General features: G+C 57.6%; 2 protein-coding genes across 5 annotated transcripts; one reads left to right on the plus strand and one right to left on the minus strand.

Annotated features, from left to right (window-relative positions):
- The first annotated feature begins 1,686 nt into the window (after nucleotides 1-1,686).
- On the plus strand, nucleotides 1,687-15,633 carry LOC134149558 (nuclear envelope pore membrane protein POM 121C-like). 4 transcript variants are annotated; one of them, XM_062592782.1, is made up of 13 exons: nucleotides 1,687-1,781; nucleotides 1,929-2,144; nucleotides 2,683-2,844; nucleotides 4,871-4,951; nucleotides 5,291-5,462; nucleotides 6,547-6,638; nucleotides 7,705-7,775; nucleotides 8,064-8,188; nucleotides 8,588-8,690; nucleotides 9,021-9,194; nucleotides 9,526-11,196; nucleotides 11,924-12,052; nucleotides 12,272-15,633. In XM_062592782.1, the coding sequence occupies exons 2-13, from the start codon at nucleotides 2,080-2,082 to the stop codon at nucleotides 12,364-12,366; spliced, it is 2,940 nt and encodes a 979-aa protein (XP_062448766.1). In that variant the 5' UTR covers nucleotides 1,687-1,781; nucleotides 1,929-2,079; the 3' UTR covers nucleotides 12,367-15,633. The 4 variants fall into 4 exon arrangements, with proteins under 4 accessions (XP_062448766.1, XP_062448768.1, XP_062448767.1 ...); XM_062592784.1 differs by having other exon boundaries at nucleotides 14,532-15,633; XM_062592783.1 differs by having other exon boundaries at nucleotides 9,024-9,194.
- Nucleotides 15,634-16,235: 602 nt separating this feature from the next.
- NSUN5 (NOP2/Sun RNA methyltransferase 5) lies at nucleotides 16,236-20,544 on the minus strand. Its single transcript, XM_062592792.1, has 10 exons — nucleotides 20,413-20,544; nucleotides 19,687-19,809; nucleotides 19,417-19,591; nucleotides 19,119-19,227; nucleotides 18,671-18,809; nucleotides 18,070-18,185; nucleotides 17,441-17,619; nucleotides 17,135-17,339; nucleotides 16,777-16,929; nucleotides 16,236-16,525 (listed from the first exon to the last, which is right to left on the minus strand). The coding sequence occupies exons 1-10, from the start codon at nucleotides 20,503-20,505 to the stop codon at nucleotides 16,432-16,434; spliced, it is 1,386 nt and encodes a 461-aa protein (XP_062448776.1). The 5' UTR covers nucleotides 20,506-20,544; the 3' UTR covers nucleotides 16,236-16,431.
- Between the last annotated feature and the right edge of the window lie 372 nt (nucleotides 20,545-20,916).

Consider the following 20,916-nt stretch of genomic DNA (forward strand, 5'->3'; position numbering starts at 1 on the left):
GGCCCCAATAGTCCCCACAAGTTGCTGGCACCCTACCGCCATGGCTATCCCCCAGAGGTCAACTGTGCCCCACAGCCACGATCCGTTCCCCACTGCCATGGCCTATCCACAGCCCCACAGTCCGTCCCTACAGCTGTGATCTGTTCCCACAGTCATGGCCTATCCTCCACTGCCATGGTTTGCCCCACAGCAGTGGCCTGTCCCCAGCACCATGGTGTGTCCTCACAGGTGTGGCCTGTCCCCAGCACCATGGCCTGACTCCCATAGCTGTGGCCTGTCCCGACAGCTATGGTCTGTCCCTCACAGCCATGCCCTGTTCCATACCACTGTGGCCCATCCCCAACAGGTCCGGCCTCACCCTCACCACCAAGATCTGTCCATCACATACATGGCCCTTCCCCAGTTACTGCGGCCACCAGTCCCACAGCCACGGCCCATCTTTACAGCCACGATCTGTCCCCACAGCCATGACCTGTCCCCTATAGTCATGATCCATCTCCAAAGCCACAGCCTGTGCCCTGCAGATATGGCAAGTTCCCCACAGCTGTGGCCTGGCTCTGCCAGCTCTGCAGAGCACAAACCAGGGCTCCAGCAGATGCTCCGTGTCCTTGCAGGGGGCAGAGCCCCGCGGTGCTACACAGCTTCCCCAGACCCCACCACCCCCAAAGCTCCCCACAGTGCCACCAGTCAGAGCAGCATCTGCAAGTCCCCAGCCCTTGTGCCCCTGCCCTGACCTGCCGAGCAGGCTGGCAGCGGCGGCACCAGCACTTCCAGCAGTGCCACCTGTGCCAGGCGCCTGCCCCACCGTTGCTGTCCAGCCGGGGACACAGAGCCCCCCTGGCCTGAGCCGTCGGGCGTGGGGAGGCTCAGTGCCCAGGTCGCAGCTGGGGATGGGTGCCCAGGCTCTGTGGCCGGAGGCACGCGGGCCGGCCCGAGTGGCGCCCTGGGCCAGGGTAGCACAGGGCCAGGCAAGGCAGCTCGTGGATTCCACAGCCGGGGGCCGGGTGACCTGTGGGTGCCTGCGGCATGGCTCAGGCCCCGCCACTCGCAGCGCAGGGTCACACGTGGCCAGGGAGGGCGTGGGGATGGGGGAGGGGTAGACGTGGAGACCAGGGCCGGGGCAGGGAGAGAGAGAGAGAGGCTGCAACAGGGTCAGGATGGGGACGGGGCCACCGGGGGCTCGGATGGCAACGGGAACAGGGGATGGGATGGGGAGGGGGACACAGGGCAGGGGCGGGAGGACGCGGGGAGCGGGACGGGGGGGGTCGGGGCGCCGCGAAGGGCAGCGCGGGGGGGCGGGACGCGGCGCCGGCCCCGCCCCCGCCGGCCCCGCCCCCGCCCCCGCCTCTCCGGTCCCGCCCCCGCCCCGCAGGCCCCGCCCGGCCGCCGTCCGTTGGCCCCGCCCCTCCCCGCGCGCAGTGCATGCCGGGCAGCCGCGGCTGGCGGGCGGCTCGGCTCGGCGCGGCGGCGATGGCGGGGGGCGGCCCGGGACCCGGGCCGGGGTCGCGGCGGGGCCCGGGCCCGGGGCCGCGGGGGCGGCGGCGGCGGGGGGCGGCGGCCGCGCTGGCGGCGGCGGCCGCGCTGGCCGTGCTGGCGCTGGCCTGCCTGGTGCTGCGGGGCGCGCTGGTGGGCGCGGCGGCGCTGGGCGCGGCGGGGGCCTGGTGCGCGCTGCGGCCCGGCCCGGCCGCGCCGCGGCCGCCCGGCAAAGCCGTTGCCAACGGGGGCCCGGTCGCCACTTCGAGCCGGCCTGCGCGGGCCCCACCGCGCCGCCTCGCCCTCGGGTAAGCGGAGCCGCGCGGCCACGTGTGGGCAGCGGGCGGGCCGCGGACGGGGCCTTCGGCGCCCCAGGGCGCCCTGAGCGAGCGGGGAGGTGGCGCGGGGAGGGGGCCGTGCCCCTCTGGCCCCGCTGACCCACGCTTTCTCTTTAGGACCCCCCTGGCTGCCCCGAGTCGTCTGGCGCAGGCCCCGCGCCGCCGCTACCCTATCCAGCAGGCCCGGTATGCCTCGCTGGGCGCCCTGCCCGCCGTCTGCTGGGACGGCTGTCCGAGAAAGAGCGTGCTGTCGGCGCGCCACTCCGGCATGGTGCGCAGCCCCGTGACGGTGAAGATCGCCCGGCCTGCCTCCGGCCTGGCCCGCTCCCCCGTGTGAGTATGGCTGTGGGGGCTCCCAGCAGCGCCCGCGTTGCAGGTCCCTGGGAAGGAGGAAGGAGCCTGCTTCTCAGGCTCGCACGCTCTACACACCAGCCCCTGTGGCCCCCATTTGCCTGGGAGGGTTGCATGCAGCTGGGCATCGCTTCTGCCTCACTTCACACTTCTAAAGGCACTATAAAAACTTCCCCTTGCTGCCAGCAGTGATGAGATTAATGTGCTTGGAGAAAACCAGTTACTCAGCCCTTGTCCCTGTGATTCTCCTCTGATGGCTTGAACCACTCTGCCAGGGGAGAGTGTGTGTAGCTCCTGGCCCTTTAATGACCTCTTAATCCTCATCTCAAGCATTGCTTTGTTGCCATGGAAAGGATTGTGTGTGGTCACAAGCTATGGAAGAGGCTGCCTTGGAGATCCTTTCCCTCCCTTCAGCTGGCCATGGGGGCAGCTGGTGCACCAGGCCGGAGGGGGCTCTGTTCCTGGGGTCTCTGTAACCAGAGGTGTCCTGCTTTTCTTAATTTCTTACTTTCCTTCACAGCCTGGAGCAGCTGATCCCGCCAATGGCCTTTACACCCAACAGCAGTTTGGACCCATGTGCAAAAGAGACTGTGCTGAATGCTATCAAGGAGAGCAGGAAAAGGGCTGTGGAGGAGGAGGAGGAGGACCAGGCTTTTGGGAATGATCAGGAGAGCAAGAGAAGGTAAAAAAACAAACAAAAAAACTGGCAGTGCAGGTCAGCACCTGTGTATTGGGAATGTGGTAAATGAGGCTGGTTCTTCAGTGGTGACAAATGTGATGTATCCTGGAGTACGCTAATCCTACCATCCTGTGACAGGGAGTCTGGTGTGGACAAGTGCTGTGGAAAGTGAACTGCAAAGAGGAGGTACACCTGATCACACTGCCCTCTTTATTGTGTCAGAAACTCCGATACTCTTTTTGTCCTTAAGATCAAAGGATGTGGTTTAAGCTTCTGTCTGGGCAAGCTTGTGGGTTAAGTGTGTTCTCTTGTGTTGTTGGATATTGTGAGAGGCCTGGAATGTGGATTGAGGTAGCCTGTCAGGGCTTCCTTGGGGGGATTCCTGTGTTTCAGAAAAAGCTTCTGTCATCTCAGGAGTTAGCAGAACAGAGAAACTTGGCAGGTAATCCTGGATCCTGGTGTTTGCTATAGGCTGATCATCTTAATCCTTCAGTCAGCCCTGGTCTTCAAGGAGAAATGAGATCTCAAAGTCTGAAATTCAGGATGGAAACATCACACTTCAAAAGATCTCTGGGTACTCCTTTATGCGCAGTAACTAGCAAAAGGAAGTAAAAACAAAAGAGGAAAACAAGAAGGGCTATCTTTTGCTTTCACTACTCAAGGTCAATGATTTCCAGTTCTGAGCTTGAAGAAATGAGGGTGCACTGTCTTTACCAAGGCTCTGGGAAGGACAGGATATAAATTATGGATGCCAAGGTCTGCTGGAGCCTTTTGTAACTGCCCAGGCATAGCTCTGCCTTTCTGTCATTCTCTGTTCTGTTTTTTGTCCTTTCCATTTGTGTACATGTAGGCCATTTGCCTTGTGCCCCCCTCTGACCCTCTTATACTCCGGGGGCTGCCTATCTGGGCTCTGGCAGATAAACTGAAAGATGGGAGAAGAGCGGTTTGAACTGATGAAGGCACTGCCCAAGCATGTTATCCTACGTGATGCACTGAGGACAGCTATTAGAGGCCGCTCTGAGAGCAGAGGGAGATGACTGGCAGTTTCCAGGGAACTCCCAGCTGCTTTTCCTGCAGCTGCAGGAGCAGACTGGCGGTGGGAGTTGCAGCAGGTCATGCAATTTTCTATTCCATCAGCTGGCTTTTCTAACTTTGAACCCGTGTCTCAGGTTGAATCTGAGCATGAGAGCTGAGTCTCTCTAGGATGACACAGGATGGACATGCTGGCAGAATCTGCTGTCTCTTTATTATTGTTATCATTTCTTTTATTATTTTATTTTATCATACCAATACCCAGCTCTGCCACAAAAGCGAATTTTAAAGTGTTAATCATCTGGAGAGCATGAAAAATGCTTGTAGGCAAAAAATCCAGTGAGCTTTTGAGGGTGGAAAGGAACCTGTGTCAGCTGGAGAGCTTTGTGCCACCTGTGCGATTGGGTCAGCGTGTTCAGAGCTTAAGGAAGGGCGCTTGGACTAAGTGACAGGGCTGATCTTACACCTCTCTCTGCTGTGGGGCTTCTTCTTAAGACAGTCAGACTTCAGTTATTCACTGAAAAGAAAGCTTATTCATGGGAAAGGGGATCCAATTTCTAGCTCGAACTAGCCATCGCACTGGCTAGGAAGAGGTAGGAAATCCAGGTTTTGGAGCTCAGATTCATTTCTGAAATGAACTGCTAAGTTTGTCTAAAATGTTTTTGGCTTAGAATGAGGGATTTGGGCAAAGATTTCATTAAATGAAAACTACTCTGCCCAGCATTCAAGTGACGGAGCTGCTGGAGCTTGGGAGGAAGCAGCTAGGGATAAGGATGAGTGAGGCCAAGACTGGGTGGAGAGAAAATCTGCAGCCTGGGAAAGCAGTACATGGATGGGAAAACCTCTGCCCCAAGTATTGCGTGGCAGGAGAAAAGCAAGTTTAGTGCTTTCCTGGTGCCGGGCCTGCCTGGAAGGGATCCTCTCCCAGCCTGGGAAGGCAGCCCCTGCTCTCTGCAGCCTCCTGGCCATCAAAAGACTTTTCTTCTCTCCCCCACAGGCGCCACGACAGCAGTGGAAGTGGGCAGTCAGCATTTGAGCCACTGGTAGCCAACGGTGCCCCTGCCTCTCTCATACCCAAGTAAGTGCCCATCAGGCCCAAAGGGACTGCTGTTAGCTGGGAGGTGAATCTGTAAGATTCTGCGGGCTCTGGAAAAGATACTTGGTTCTTGCTTTTGCAGCCCAGGTTCTGGGGAGAGCAGGAGAGGCTGTGGCCTTGCCTTCTGTCTGTCACCCACTGTTAGAGTTGTGTACTCTGAGCACAGGCCAGTGGGCATTAGGGCTGTGCTGCTATGAGGTTTTTTTCTAAGCCCTGTGCTGTAAGAAAGAGCAGAGTTGTTTATCCCAACATGCCCTGCTTTTGCAGGACCTGTGAGCAGGATGGTGGGGAACTCATAAAATTTTTTATAACCTTCTCCAGGCCTGGTTCTCTGAAGAGGGGCCTTGTTTCGCACTACCTAGATGACTGTTCAAACAAGAGGTCGCGGACCTCTTCCATGAGCTCTGTGAACAATACGTATGCTGGTGGGATCCCCAGCTCCATTCGCAACGCCATCACCAGTTCCTACAGCTCTAGCCGAGGCCTCTCACAGGTAGGAAACAGCTTTACAAATTACCTCTGGAGCCTGTGGCCAAGCGCAGTGCGGAGTAGTTCGACCCTCCTTTGGGATCGCCTGTGTAACTCGAACCCTGGGCTCGTAAGAATAAAGCAGTGTTGTCAAGTGCCTGGCAGTAAACACTGTGGGGAGTCTCCAGCGCAGTTTAGCCAGTCAGTTTTATATCATCATGCATTAGTTGGGCTGCTGGGCCAGCAGCAGCCGGAAGCGATGTTACTTTGTCCTTCAGTTCATGTCTCTATGGTGTTGCTAATCTGAGATGTCCTCCTGTAGTGCTTATTTTATGCTGAATGAGGAAGGAAGCTGTTTTTCTCCCTCCTTAGCCTTGGCTGGTCTGCTAGGGTAGTTAGATACAGGTAGGGAAAAAGAATCTTCTTTCTACACTGTTGCCTTTTCAGCTGGAGTCAGCAAGTATCAGAGCTCTGTATTCCCACTCTGACCTGGGCTCCCTCAGCAGCTGCTGAGCTGTAGAAAAACACTGCTTAAATGGTCAAGGCTGCAGATCTAGCAGTGGAACAGTCATGGCTCGTGGAGCTGAGCTCTCTGTGTGGAGGAAGCCTGCCTCTGGGATCTCTCTGAGGAAGGGTTTTCTGTGACTGGGGCAAGCCCTAAAATCCTTGAGGTGGGGTCCATCTGCCCTGAGCAGATGAGGAGGCAGACTGCTGCTGCCAGAGCAGCCCTATACACACACGAGCACCTGAGGCTGCCGAGGTAGCCAGGCAGCCTCAACCTGCACTATGCAAAGGCAAAAGGACTCTGAGGCAAGAGGTGTTTGCTGCCTTGATAGTGCTCTGAATAGCAGTGTTCTACCTTCTCTGACAGGCCAGCTTGTTAAGCTTGTAGAGGCTGCCTGCTCCTGAGAGGTATTCACTTTGGGGAGTCCAGACCCTGCTGTGTCCCACTGAATGTGGGAAGGAATTATGTGGTGTTGAAGACAGAATGAGGCATTGGACTCAGCTGAGGTCCTGGAAGATGGTATTTAACATGCAAGCAAGGAGGGTAGAATACTTACTCTCTCCCATCCCATGCCCTAAATTGCTGCTGATCTTTTGGCTTCCAGTTGTGGAAGACAAGCGGTGTGAGTGTGTCCCCGCTGTCCAGCCCAGCATCCTCACGCTCCCAGACACCAGAGTGGCCTCTCAAGAAAGCAAGGTAACTAGCTATCCTTCCAATGAGCAGCTTTTCCTCAACTCCAACCTGAAGGAGAGCAGAGCATCTTCCCAGCAGTCCTGGCATCTGGCCCCCTATCAGCAAGGCAGTTGAGACCATCAGAGCATCTTGCCTGTTTCTAAGATGTGACTGCTGGGTGACCCACCTGTGTGAGAATTCTATTGGTTTGGCGTTGGTTCAGATCTCTGCTGCCTTGCTACACCGGTGGCCTGGCAGTGTCATTGGAGAAGTGCACTGTTGAGATCCCCTGTTCTGCTCTGGCACCATGTTATAGATATCAGGGTTCAGAGACCGTCACAAATGCAGTGTTGTTCTGTGACATTGGCATGGCCTGGATTGCCTGAATGTCAGAAACTTGGGAAGAGAGACAGGCCCTGATTATTGCAATCTCATCAAATGTAATTTACAGGAGACTGCAGCACATCTGCATTTTAGTGCCAGCCTCGGAGGTAATGCCCTTGTTTCTCTCTCTCCCAGCTCAGAGTAGGACATAATTTTACTGGGGAGAAGCATGTGTCAGAGCTAAAGCTGACACAATTGTTTGCCTGGAAAGGCTGGGTCTACAAGACCTATGAGAGATGTTGTTTCCCATCTGGGACCCCTGAATGCTGCTCTGAAGCTGATTTCAGCCCTGCAAAGCAGTACAGGTTGCGTGCACTTGAATGCTAGACCAAGCTATGATCTTGGAGATGAGAGCAGCTCCTTGGCTTTGAACTGCTTTCGGTCTGGTGCAGTGAGTACAGGTCTGGTAAGGACTGCACCCCTGGGCAGACTAGAAGCATGAAAGGGTCAGCAAGGAGCAGAGCCAAGTAGAAACGCAGGGATGGGGCTGCCAGGGCGGTAGGGAGTCTGTGTAACACTGAGTGGGGGACCTCCTTAGGAAGACCCATCTGGTCCTTGAGGCTGGGGATGTTTTTAATGCCCACCAGCTTGGGACGTTGTCTGGAGGCCTGTAGTTTGACTGAGGCAAAGATGCTGGTGGGAGTCTTAGTGTTTGGCCTATCCCCTCCGGGAATGAGGCCTAACAGTATCTCTTCCCTTTGCACAGGGAAGAGGAGTCTCTTTGCTCCAACGCTTCCACTCCAGTAAAATCAGATAAGGAGCTTCAGACTGAAAAAGGTAAGTGCAGGCTTGTAGTAGCCACTGTGGGCTGGGGTTGAATGTGTCATCAGTCTGCGAAAGCAGCAGGATATAGTTTAGGCCTGCAGGTGGGATTGGCTTGAGATACCTCCTGGCAACTAAGAACATGCTAGTTCCAAACCAGTGGGACAACATTTCTGTTGCCCTCTGGATTAGGATCATCCAGAGAGGAGTCGCCCTTCTCTCTTTCAGAAGGGAGTAGCATATTGATAGGAGCTAAGTTCCTCTCTACCTAGAGGCAGTTCTGACTTGTCTCTCTCTCTGTAGTGGTGGAGATGCCCGTGCGGAAGAAGCAGAATTCCCTGAGCTCGCCGTCAGTGTCAGGAAGCAGTGGGAAGCGCAAACGGAAGATCCAGTTGCTGTCGTCTCGACGGGGAGATCAGCTCACTCTGGTACGTCACTGTCTCGCAGCCCCTTTTGCCCTCATCTGGCGATAGAATGTGCTCACTGCAATTTCTGCAGGGCTGGGGGGAGACTGACCTGCCTGCCCTCAGGAAGGAGGCCCCGTCCTTGGCGGAGTGGGAAGTGACGCTATCCCCAGCCCCAGTGTCTGGTGGGCTGTGCGTGATTGTGCTGCCTGCTACCGGACCAGGTAATGGCCTGGGGAAGGCCTGCCGTGCCCTCAGCGCCAAGCCGGGGGCCATAGTAGGTGGGATTGGAGCTCCGCGGTAGCGTGCTGTGGCAGAACCACCTGCTTCACGGGTCTTGCGACGGCCTGCCTTCACCACACGTTCAGAGAGGCTCTGCCAGCTTCCCTGAGAAGGAGCTAAGCTGCTGCTCTTTCTTGGCAGCCCCCACCGCCTCAACTGGGTTATTCCATCACCTCGGAGGACCTGGATGCGGAGAAGAAGGCAGCGTTGCAGTGGTTCAACAGAGTCTTGGAGGATAAGGCTGGTAAGGACTGCACCCCTGGGCAGACTGGGAGCGTGAAGGGGTCAGCAAGGAGCAGAGCTGAGTAGAAACCCAGAGGTGGGGCGGCCAGGGCAGTGGGGAGTCTGTGTAACAGACAGTGGGGGACCTCCCTGGGAAGTTCTGTCTGCCCCTTGAAGTTGGGGATGCTGTTAATGCCCCAGCGTCCACAGGGAGTTATTGTGACGAGCGAGGTTTCCTGGCTCCAGAGTTGTAGGATGTCCGTGCAGCTTCCAAGCCGCTGGGGAAGCTCTGCTAATGGGTGGTCCCCTACAGCATGTTGTATTGAAATACTGATTTCTTGCTCCTTTCCAGTAGATCCAGTCCCTAGCACCACTGCAGAGAGTACCCCTCAATCCAGGCCACTGGCATTCACGATGACCTCCCCAGGGCCTGCACCTGTGTCAACCACTGCACCTGCCAGCAGCAACTCGCTCCTGGACAGCCTGAAGAAGATGCAGAGTAGCCAGACTGCCCCTGTGCCGGCAGGTAAGGAGGAAGAGGGCGGGCAGAGCTGGGCACTGTGGCAGAATGAGATAGCCCCAAGAGGGGCTCTCCGTAATCTTTGCGGGAGACAGGCTGGAAAACTCAATGTTCAAATACCCTGCAGACAGTGGAGATGGCAGGCAGGCCTTGAGGGGCAGTTTGGGCACGGGGCCTGTGCTCCTGCTGTGAGCTGCAGTAGCATGGAAGGCTTGGCCCATCTGCTATGGGGAGGTACTGCTCAAGGAGCCTTTGCACACTACTAGGGTGGCTTTTTGGCAGAAGGGCTGTCTGTATATGATCCCTGGCTCTAAATCAGCTCTCTATCCCTTTCTAGACTCTGCTGGAGCTGCAGTAGTGTCTGCACCATCTTCGTCCACACCACAGCTGCCTGCTCCAGCTGTATCACTGGAGTCAAGTTCATTACCTGTGACTTCTGCTGACACCAAGCCTGTGCCCATATTAAGCATAACTGCCCCTTCTGCCCCTCCTACTTCTGGGGCACAGCCTGCCAGCAGCCTGAGTCCTTCATCTGTAGAGCTGGGCCAGACCCCCAGCAAACCTCCCTCCTTCTCAAAGCCAGGCATCCTTTTTGGGATGCTGAGCACCCCTCCAGCCAGCCAGCTGACAACGACAGCAACCACTGCTGTTCCCACCACAACACCTGTCTTCAAACCCATCTTTGGAACTCCGCTGAAAAGCGAGAGCACAGCACCCTGTACGACTGTTGTCTCTACTGCAGTTGTGTCTGCAAGTTCGGGCCCTTCATCAACATCTATCACTACCATGTTCAAGCCTATATTTGGCAACGTGACAGCAGCTTCATCTCCAGCAAAGGCTTCTCCTTTCGCATTCAAGCCGATGTCACAGCCAGCCTCAGCTGCAGATCTGCCAACAACCTCCACGACTGCCCCGGCAGTATTTACAGGCCTTCCTGCTGTCATCTTCACCACTGCAGCTACCACTGCTACCACACTGAGTTCTTCCACGGATGCCACCACTAAACCTGTCTTCAGCTTTGGACTCAACCCTCCTGCCTCCACTGGCCCTGCTACCAGCCTGACTGTTACCACTGCCACTTCCACCAGTACGTCTCAGCCATTCCTGTTTGGAGGCCCAGCCAGCTTGGCTTCTAGCACAGAAGGCAGCTTTGCCCCCTCAGGGCCTGTGTTCCAGTTTGGAAAGCCGGCTCCAGCCACAGTCCCTTCCACCACCAGTGTCACAGGAGGCTCTGCCTTTGGCCAAGCACCTTCAAACTTGACTGCTCCCACCACTGCTGTGGGCTTTAGCATTTTTGGAGGCACTGCCCTGACATCTGCCCCAGCAACCACAGGTCAGTCAACGTTGACATTTGGCTCCTCTGCCACAGCTTTTGGCAGTTCTTTCAGTGCAAGTGCGAAGCCACCACCGCCGTATCCTGGCACAGCGAATCAGTCAGCTTTCAGCAGTGGTGCTGTGGAGAGCCAGCCGCCCGCCAGCAAACCCTCTACTGGTCCAGTCAGCTTTGGCCCCTCCTTCACTTTCGGAGCCCCCGCAGCCCAGTCCACCGCTCAGCCAGCATTTGGTAGCAGCGCTCAGCCATCATTTGGCACAACCAGCACCCAGGGCTCCTTTGGCACCAGCAGCACCCAGGCAGCATTTGGAACTACCACATCAGTCTTCTCTTTTGGGACTGCCAGCTCCACCACAACCAGCTTTGGATCCAGCACCCAGACCACAAACAGCAGCACTGGCACTGCTGTCTTTGGCACCACCCCCTCTCCTTTCACCTTCGGGGCATCTGCCCAGCCAGGTCCCTCTGCCAGTGCCTTTGGGATTGGCACACCTGCCCTGAGCAGTGGCTCCCCCGCCATATCATTCAACTTTGGGGCTGGACAGAGTGGAGCAGCCACTGTGGCAACACCATTTGGTCCTTCTCTGACACAGAGCACACTGGGTGCACAGAATCAGAGCACGCCATTTGCCTTCACTGTTTCCAGCACTCCCGACAACAAACCTGTGTTTGGAGGTGAGCCACAGCAGTCGAGCTCCTCTTCGCAGGGTGGAGGGCAGGGCTGGTTGTAGGTAGCTGCTTTCCTGATGGCCCTTGTTGAACTTTCCTGGGCTCAGAAGCCCTAGATGGGCTGGTGTTTCTGCTGTGCAGGGCTTTGCCTCACTCACTATCTGCTCAGGTCCCCAGTCCTTGGTCCTTAATCCTTTAGTCTGCTGTTCATTGGCCTCTCTAAAGATGGCAGCTCTCTAGCTCAGCTTGAGTGCTGAGCGCAGCCAGAAACTTCCCAGCCCTGGAGAAGCTAAGGTCTTGCCAGCGTTTAAAAGCAATCTGGAGTTTCTTGGCGAGCAGAAACACTTCAGCCAGTGGCTGCAATCCCTTCTTGCTCATTCCGTGAGGTTTTCCCAACTACTTTGAACCCTCTTTGAACTGGCTCACTTCCTGCACAGTTGCAACCCATATGCTGAGAAACTTAGGTCTGGAATGAGACAGGCCTTTGTGCTTCCCCAGCCTGCAAATCCTCCTGGGCCAGCCACCCTGCTGGGAGGAGAGCCAAGGGGTTAAGATGAGAAAGTAAGAGTGCAACTTCTTGCGTTAAAAGGATGTCTCAGAGGTGAATAGACTGGTGTAGGGGGACTGCATTCCTTCAGAGCTCCTGCTGCTTGCAGGAAGTGCCTGCTCCCAAAATCCAGGCTCTCCTGTCTCCTTTGCTAACCCATGCTCACAGTGGCATGTTGTTTTCCAGGAACTCCTGCTCCTACCTTTGGGCAAAGCACACCTGTCCCAGGAGCAGTGGGGAGTGGAAGCAGTAACCTTTCCTTTGGGACACCCAGCACTCCTGCCTCAGGCTTTGGGGGAGTTGGTGCTTCCTTCGGTAAGAGTTCCTCTCTGGCCCTGCAGGGCTGAGGGACTGTGTCGCTCCCCTGGGGTGGAGGTGCGACAGGCTGTGTTCTGTGAGCTACGGTTGATGCTGTCCCGTGCCGCTTGTTCAGGTGGTACCTCCTGGGATCTGGGGAGGGGGGATAATGCTGCCTCTGTGCTAACACAGCTATGGGTGAGGCTGGAGAGACCTATACAACTTTTCTGCTTCCAGGTCCCTCAACCCCTGCATTTTCCATCGGGGCAGGATCCAAGACTGGGGCTCGCCAGCGGCTGCAGGCGAGGAGACAGCACACCCGCAAAAAGTAACCTCTTGAGTTGTTAAGCCCCAGCTGCTGGCCTGCTGAGAAGAGCCCCTGCGCCAGCACGCACGCAAGGGGCTCCAGTCTAAAGCAGTCCCCGTGGCAGGACCAGCAGTGGCGAGGGTTAGGCCCCCGTCTCCTATGCCAGCAGGAGACCGTGCTGGGTAGCAGTGACTGGGGAGGGACAGGATAAACCAAACCCTTCGTACTTGAACAGTTCCACAGCCAAGGCTGAATGAACCTCTGTACATACCTACAGCGTTTCCTCCCTCATTTTATTTTGCCATGTTTCAGAATATGTAAATTTTCCCCATTGCTTTTCCTAGCTGTGCCTGTGCCCTCCTCCCCCAGCCCCCTTGACATTGAGCCCCCTGCCCCACAACATGGCAGCCAGCAGAGCTGCAGGGTGCCAGCTGACCTGCACATCACTGCTCGGAGCCTGGCTGGAGATGCGCTCTCCTGGCGTGCTGCTGTCACGCTGCATCTCTGCTGCCCAGCCCTGCTGGGTGCAGTTTCCTGCCTAACTGCCCCAGTGTTACTGAGTGATGTGGTCTTCACCAGGTCCAGGAGTCTTTCCCTGCTGTGTAATCTGATGACCTGGTGAGCACTATTCCTCTAGAGGATTCTGCTCCAAGCTGGTAGTTGCCATCTTTGCAGAACACTAGCCTGGGTTAATGGCAGTGAGGCCCCCATGAGGATGGGCTAAGTGTTTCAGTGCCATAGGTGACTGATCCAGCTTCTGCAGCTGGGTGGAGACCCCACTGTCAAAACTAACATCTCCCATCGGACCTCCAGCCAAGGTCTCACGTGCACAGGATGACGACTGTGCCATTCATGGTGTCAGACCTCAGCTGGAGGAGCACTGCAGAGATGAGCCGTGCTCAGAGCTGTGAGAAGTGTCCTCCCCCTGCAGGGCCAGGCACCTTCTAGCGAAGGAGCCTTTTCCCTTGCTGCTGTCCACCATCTGTGAGGCTTTGGGCTGACCCTGATCTGCTCTGTGTAAAGCATTGTCTGTTTTGCTTTGTTTGTGCTCCTGTTGATGCACTCATTGAATCGAGTTTGGAGGAAGAATTGAACCGTGTGTGTGGCGGCATGTTGGTTATGCCGGATTTGCTGTTTGGAGTTCTTTTTCTGGGGCGCCTGTTCCCTCATGGGGGGTTGCGCCCTGGCTAATTGGGTGTTGACAGTAGCATCACTGCGTGGCTACTACTGCTGGGTGAGTTCTGTCCCTTCGTCATTGTGACTGAAAGAAAGGCAGCCGGGGTGGAGAGGACAGCGGGCACGGGGACTCCAGCCTTGGCAGTCTCACCACTACTTGTTCTCCCTTCCTGCTGTTCTCTCTCCTGAGCTGGACCAGGACCTAGTATCCGTGAGCCACCTTGTGGTCCTCTAGAGGCAGGAGGAGTCCAGAGAGGATGGGTTTACCCCTGATTCCCTCTTTGGTTTTCACTTTCAACTCATCCCTATCCTTTTGTTTTTACCAGCTCATAAGAGCTATGGTGCTGTGTCCAGAGCCCCTGTTGCCACCTAGCCAGAAGTGGGGCTGTTTCTCTGTCTGGAAGCACCTGTGGGAAGAGACTGCCAGGTTACGGTTCCTGCAGGAACTGAGAGCTGGCCTCAGCCCCAGCATGGCCCTCCCTTCCCTCTGCCCCGGGGAGAGGGACCAGCACCCCTGGCTCCACAGTCTCCCCACCACTTCCAGGAGTGCTTTGCTGCCGGGTTTTTTACTCTCCGAGCCGTGTGAGTGTGTGTGTCTGCCGAAGTCTAAATTAAAAAAAGAAAAAAAAACAAATATTTAAACATTTTTTAACAAAATAAAAATTTATTTTTATATTTAAGCTAAATTGCCTTTGAATTCCTTCAAGCTTGGTTCAGTGAAGTTGCCAGACCCTGCAGCGCTGCTGGTAGAGTTTAGCTGTGCAGTTGCAGTCTGGTGAGGAGCTGGCATGTGGGCCTAGGCCTTCACCAGAGGGGCTTAGCTGCACCAGGGAAAGGCAGCTACGTCCCATGTGCTGGCCAGGGCTGGAGCACCCCAACACGTGCTCTGTGACCACGTTCTCCTCCTAGGCTGTAACAAAATGTCCTTATTTTAAAATGTGATGTATGTGGATGTGACTAAACTCTCTCCCTCTCTTTCTTTTTTTTTTTTTTTTTTTTTTTAATTTCCCTGAGGATGAGGAGCAGGAGCTCTTGCACGTTACAGGGGCAAGTGTGTTTTTTCTCATCTACCAGGAAAAAAACATGCCTCTCACAGCAGGCACGGAAAGGGGGGGGGACGGGGGACGGGCTGTGCGTGGCATGGTGAGGTGGCAGCCCCTCTTAGCATGGGGGCAGAGGGTGTTCAAGCTGGCACCTTCCCCCCCCCCTTCCAGGGGCTCACAGCTGCCTGGCACTGGCTTTCTGTACCAAAATGGCGGGGGGGGGGGGGGGGGGGGGGGGGCGGAAATCTGGTGACTGCTGTTCCGCTGTGACTACAGCAGACCTTTGCTGAGGGAATGGGCTCGGGCAGATAGACGCCTCCTTGGGAGGCTCGCACGTGCAGGCTGGTCTGTGGCATTTGCTCCCTCTCCTGAGGGCAGTTTGCTGTGGTGGGAGCCCACCTAGCTCCCTGTCCACTGCTGCCCCCGGGCGCAGTGCTGGGAGGCAGAGGGGATGGTGGCTGGTGAAGCGCGTGTGAGCTGAGGGCATCCTGCGAGCACTGCCCCCCGCTGCCTGGCAAGGAGCCTGGCAGTGTGTGAGCTCACCAGAGCAGAGCCAGCCGTGGGGGCTCAGCACCGCAGCACTGCAGGAAGCATGGCCAGGTGGATGTTGGTGCTGCCACACTCCTTGGGCTGCTGCTTGTGTTAAGCCAGGGCCAGTGCTCTCCTAGGGAGGCTTTGGAAGGACCCAAGTCTTCTCAGCCTTCTGCAGTAGCTGGTGCCCAAGTCCGGAGTCCTCCCATCAGTTTCTGTGGCTCAGAAATACAAAAGCTTCCTAGGGGGCCAAGCCTGTGTCTCTAAAGGAGCCACTTCCCCCCCCCCCCCCCCCCCCCCCCCCGCCTCCCATCCCTGCACAGATGCTTTTTTGGTACCTGCTGCAAGAGACCTGTGTGAGTGGGTTGCAGTATGTGGACAGTGGAAGTGCTGGGAGGCTGGGTTTTTAAACTCAAATCTGAAGACTTGGATCATTCCTGGTGTGGCTGATGAGGATTTTCTTTTTTATTTTTAGTGTGAATGTGCAATTTTTTTTTCCTTGCTTCTTCTGTCACTGATTCAAAATAAAAAGACTGTGTTCATGTCTGGCTTTTCCTTGTGGTTTAGTTCTGCTGCCTGCCGCTCCTGAGCGGGACACTGCATTGCTGGAACAGTAGTAGGTGGTGCTGCTTTCCAACCCTCAGGCCCGAGAGCGTTCCTGCCCCTCCCTGTTTTTTAAAAAGAGGTCGAATGCTGATGGAGGGATGGGACTGACTTCACTACTTTGCCCTGCTGGGGCATCTGCCAGACCAAAGGCGCACTGTGAGGGGTATCTGGGCAAGAGAGCGGTCTGCATGCGCACCTGCCGGAGAAGATTATTTAATGCTTGTTTTGTCCCTGCTGCTGCAGAGTTTACAAGCTCCTTATCTCAACCCACAGACCAGGCTGAGGTAAGGTTTTCTAAGGGGACAAAGTAGTAAAACATCATTAATCCAGATGGAAAAATCTAGACAAGCAGGGTACAGAAAACCTGGGTACGCTGAACGCTGCCTGGGGCCGGCTTTGAGAAGAAGCCTGCACCGGACTGGGTGAGCAGGTTCCTCCTTCCTTGCCTGCTGTGTGCAACAGGGTGCGCGGGGGTTAGGCAGCCCCAGCCCCGCTCAGTCCCAGCAAGAGGCGCAGATTTACATGAGTGCACCACAACTGCAGCTGGTACAGAGTTTTACTTTGCGGGTCCAGGTCAGAGAGGCTCCGCTGTCTGGGGGAAGGGACAGAGACAGAGCTGCAGCCTTTCATTCATGCAGCACAAGGGAGCGCAGTAGCTGCTGCAGCAGGGGAGGTCTCTAGCAGAAGCAAACAGCGCTTGGCCACGTGCAGTCCTAAGCACGCTAGCTCACTCCTTAACGCGCTTTTTTCCTTTTCTTCTTGTGAGCAGTTCCCGGATGCGTGCCCCCTCCTGGCTGTAGGCTCTCTTCAGCTGCTGCAGGCAGGGAGCTGTGGACAAGCGCGACCACCCTGAGCTAAGCGCCCGAGGCCCTGCTCAGCCCAGCAGCGTGGCTGCTGCGGTCTCTTTCTGTGCTCTTGAATGCTGTTCGACTCCCCTGCTCCACCTTCCTTCCTCCTCGCACCATTTTAGGTGCCCTCAAACCCCAGCAAAGCACCAAGGTGCAGGCACCATACAGATATCCAGGTAGCCCCAAGCCCAGTTACCATTCCCCTGCTAAGAGTCTCCTGGGCCCTCTCACCTGGCAACAGCAGTTTCTTCCTCGCACCGCTCCAGCACAGCCACAAAGAAACCATTGGTGAGTGTGTCAGCAGGAGAGGCTCGGAGGCAGCGTTCAGCCCCGGGGAAGGCAGCAAGTCCTCGGCAGGGCCAAGAAGGTAACACATTCACCAGCCTGGAGTACAGGACAGATCGGGACAGTGCTGAGCCCACCAATCCTGCCATCAGCAACACACAGCCACACTTCCCACAGCGCAGCACAAGAACCAGTACACCCCCCCCTTGCCTTCTGATACGCCTCAGCAGCAACCCCACGGCATCCTGTGGCACCACCCTGCTGCAGCATGTCCCTCCCCACCGCCTCCTCAAAGCAGGCAAACCTGAAGGCCGAGCCCTGTTCCTGAAGCACAGCATGTACCACATCCTCATTCTCCTCCTGGTGCACTGAGCAGGTGGAGTAGACCAGGCGCTGGACAGCTGGGAAGCTCAGGGCATGGCTCAGGATCTTGCGCTGGAATCCAGCCAGCGCCTGCAGCCGCTCCGCACTGGGGGCGGCCTCCTCCACTGGCACCCGGTTCACCATCCCTGCAGGGAGAGCAGCAGTCGCCCACTGGGCCAAGCGCCAAGAACCTGGCTCAAGCCTGATGCTTTGTAGCAGATGAGTTGGCCTAAGCCCTGCACATTACCTGAGCCACTGCACGATGGATCTAGGAGGATATAGGTCACTTTGCTGTACTTGGAGTCCCTGGGATCAACTGTCAGAAAGTCCTGCTGTGCCAGCTCAAAGCTGGTGACTCCGGCCCGCATCAGCATGGTGTTCATGGTGGCCAGGCGCTTGGTGTCCAAGTCAAAGGCAAAGATCTGCCTGAATATAGAGCCCAGGCCCCAAGAGAAGAATGACTACCTTGCCCAGTCCCAGGAGCACTACTCATTGTACCAGCCCCACTGCTGCAGCCACCACCAGCAGCCCCAACCATCCTCTGCCTGCAGGGAGGCAGATCTTCCACATAGGTGGGCTAGCAGGGCTAGTCTCAGAGATCTGTGCTAATGGCTGGGCAGTGAACCTAAGTGACTTCCTGCCCTCTCAAGCCTTTCTAATGGTTATTCTACCCCCCACCCCCCCCCCATGACTACCAAAGCCCTCCACCCACCTGGAGAGAGGCAGGTGTCAAGCCTGGGGGGAGGGTGAGATTACAGGCTGCAGCTTCGCTTCAGCCCTGCTCCCTTCCCTTCATGCCAGCCTGTCTCCTGCAGCCCTGGGAGGCTTAGGGCAACCTGCCCTCCTTTCCCTCCAGTACACGCAGCCTGTACTCACCCCCTGTTCTTCAGGATGGCAGCCACGTGGCTGGTCTTGTTCCCAGGGGCAGCACAAGCATCAATGACGTGGGAGCCAGTGGCTGGATTCAGGAGGAAGGCAGGGAGGCAGCTGGCCTGCAAGAGGGTCAATGGCCATCAAACAGACAGAGCCACAAGCGACTCCTGCACCACCCAACCCCCCAAGTCCTCTCCTCAGGTGATACCCCACACTACAGGGTGACAGGTGAGCACAACTACACAGTACTAAGCCTATACAACACCCACCACTGCTGGGAAGCACGCTCGGTGTGATGGGGGCAGCACTGCCCAACTCACAGCCCCACAAACCTCCTAGCTGCTGGCTTAGCTCCCAGAGGGAAGTTTTTAGTGCAGTTCTGCATGTTCATCCAGTACCTACAGGTTAGACAACTAGAGCTACAGAGGAACTCCACATCTACAGGCTGTACTGAAAGCTTCTGCACTCAAAATTGTCTTCAAATCCTGTAGCAAACCAGACCCAGGCTCGTAGCCTTACCATGCAGGAGAAGGCCCACCCTGCACTCATCTCAGCTATTTTCCCACTCCTGCAACTGTAACCTCTTGCTCCCCAGCTCACCCACCTTGTCCTGCAGTATTATGTGCCCAGAAATATAGAGCTGGTTGTTATGGAAGTCCGTCTGCGGAGGGAAGATCAGCAATTCTGGGAGATGAAGATCCAACAGGAATTTCTTCCCCGAGAGGGAGCTCAGTTCCTCCACACTGCCCACAAGCCACACAGAGGATCAGCACACAGGCCTGCCTCCGCATTCTCAATACCAGAACTCTTCAGAGCCCAGGTGGAGAATCTCCCTTCCTCCCTTCCTCCCATGCTCCCACTCCACTTTGGCACCAAGCAACACATAGAAAGGTAGGAGGTAAGAAAAAAAGAGTGTCATGGTGGCGATCTCAATTAGCCACCACAAGCACCATGATCAACAACTCTTCGACTTACAAGATCTCTTTCCAAGCCCGTATCTCTCACTGACATCCCCGCAAAGGGGCCCCGGGACAGCACAGAGACACGTTTACCTGGCTGCCTTGCCCAAGTAGGAATAGCCCTGGCGCTTGAAGAAATCAATCACATCATCCACACAAGTCTTCAGGGTGTTCACTCGGACATAGCGCGGTAGCTGGGGGGCTGGGGAGACCACAGTCAGGTCAGACGCACGCACAAGATCCCCAGTTGCGGCCTGCAGACTGTCTGGGAGCATGCTGGGTGGTCCAGAGGGACAACCCTCTGCTGTGCCAAGAGGACCTGGACCCTCACCTCCCCAGCTCACGAGGCTGGGACAAGGCAGCAGCTCCTGAGGCCCCAAAGTAAGCTCACCTCCTGTGCTCGCTCCCTCTGCTGGGGCCAGCAGATCCTCGTTGCGGCTCACCTTCCGCTGCACCTTGAGCCGGGCCAACTCGGCCTGCAGGCGGGCGCGATGCCGCCGGGCCAGCGCCTTCCAGCGGCCCCCGCACTTGAGACCCTTGCCAAAGAGCAGGTCGTACACCAGCACCTGTGGGCAGCAATGCGGGCCAGGCAGCAAGCAGGGCCTGGTGCCGCTCGGGGGCTTCACCACCTGCCTCAGCGGGGGTGCCGGGCTGCCCTTACCTTTGCCAGGTGTGGGGGCAGCTTCTTCTCGGCCTGCAGCAGCGCGGCGCTGGCCAGCAGTGCATCCAGCACCGGTGAGTAGCGCAGGGTCTCGGACACCAGCGCATACAGCTGTCGCACATGCTGCACGGGCCGTCAGTAGTGCCACGCACGGGGGAGCCGCCAGCCCCCCCTGCCTCGCTTCCCCCTCCCCCGGGACCCACTGACCCCCAGCCCTGGCCTCCCCAGGACCCTCCCCCGTTCCAGACCCTTGCCAGTCCCATGGCCTTGGTCCCCCTGGGGCCCACCGGGCCCCCAGCCCCGGCCCCCTTTGGGGACCTGCCAGCCTCCTCACCTCAGTCCCCCCCCCCAGGGACCCCCTTGCCTCATCCTTCCCCTGGGACCCACCGGTTCCCTCGCCTCGGTCCCCCTGGGGACCCGCCGGCCCCCCAGCCCCGGCCTACCTGGGACCGCCTGCCCCGGGGACCCACCGGTGCTCCTACCTCGGTCCCTGCGGGGACCCACTGGTCCCCCCTGCCTCGGTCCCCCCGGGGATCCCCTGCCTCGGTCTCCCCTCGGAACTCACCGCTCCCCTCGCCTCGGTCGCTCCCAGGAACTGCCCCCGGGGACCCCCTGCCTTGGCCGCCCGCCACAGGGGCTCCTCTGGGGCTCCCTCCCGCAGCGGGTCGTTCCTCCCTCTTCCCCGGACCCCCGCCCGGCTCCGCCCGGTCCCTCCGCCCCCCGCACCGGGAAGCGGCTGTTGTACACGAGAGTCTTGAGCCCGCCATCGCCGCGCTCCAGCGCCGCCAGCACGGCGGCCGCAGCGCTGTAAAGCGCCATGGCCCCTCGCGGCCGCCGTACCTCCGAGCTGCCGTACCGCCCGGCCGCCGTACCGCGTGCCCCAGCAGCGCGCGCGACCAGCCGCCGTCGCGCTTTACGGCAGCGGGGGCCTGGCCCGGCCCGGCCCGGCCCGAGGCGGGGGGCGGAGGGAGGGCGGTGGCGGTTCGCGGGGACGGGGGCTGTTGGGGTCTCACGGAAGGGGAATTTGAGACCTTCGGGAGATCCCTGAGCTCCCCGCCGAGAGCCGGCGCAGGCCTCAGCGTGCCGGAGCCGAGGGCTCTGTGGGCGAGCCCGGGCCCTGCTCCCGCGGCGGGGCACAGCCGCTGCACGGCAGCTCGCCCGGGCAGCTCGGTGGCCTGCAGCCCCGGTGCTGGGCTAGATTTTCGTGCGTTACACACAGAAGAGTAATAA

Source organism: Rhea pennata, chromosome 20, assembly GCF_028389875.1.
Source record: "Rhea pennata isolate bPtePen1 chromosome 20, bPtePen1.pri, whole genome shotgun sequence".
Lineage (NCBI taxonomy): Eukaryota > Metazoa > Chordata > Aves > Rheiformes > Rheidae > Rhea > Rhea pennata.

What these genes read in the sequence shown, in the direction of transcription:
- LOC134149558 (XM_062592782.1), top strand. Translation starts at nt 2,080, where the DNA reads ATGGTGCGCAGCCCCGTGACGGTGAAGATCGCCCGGCCTGCCTCCGGC. An exon ending in GATCAGGAGAGCAAGAGAAG is followed by an intron (nt 2,845 to 4,870) that starts GTAAAAAAACAA and finishes TCTCCCCCACAG; the next exon opens with GCGCCACGACAGCAGTGGAA. An exon ending in AGTCTTGGAGGATAAGGCTG is followed by an intron (nt 8,691 to 9,020) that starts GTAAGGACTGCA and finishes GCTCCTTTCCAG; the next exon opens with TAGATCCAGTCCCTAGCACC.
- NSUN5 (XM_062592792.1), bottom strand. Translation starts at nt 20,505, where the DNA reads ATGGCGCTTTACAGCGCTGCGGCCGCCGTGCTGGCGGCGCTGGAGCGC. An exon ending in TACTTGGGCAAGGCAGCCAG is followed by an intron (nt 18,810 to 19,118) that starts GTAAACGTGTCT and finishes GCTTGTGGGCAG; the next exon opens with TGTGGAGGAACTGAGCTCCC. An exon ending in GAACAGGGCTCGGCCTTCAG is followed by an intron (nt 16,930 to 17,134) that starts GTTTGCCTGCTT and finishes CCTGTACTCCAG; the next exon opens with GCTGGTGAATGTGTTACCTT.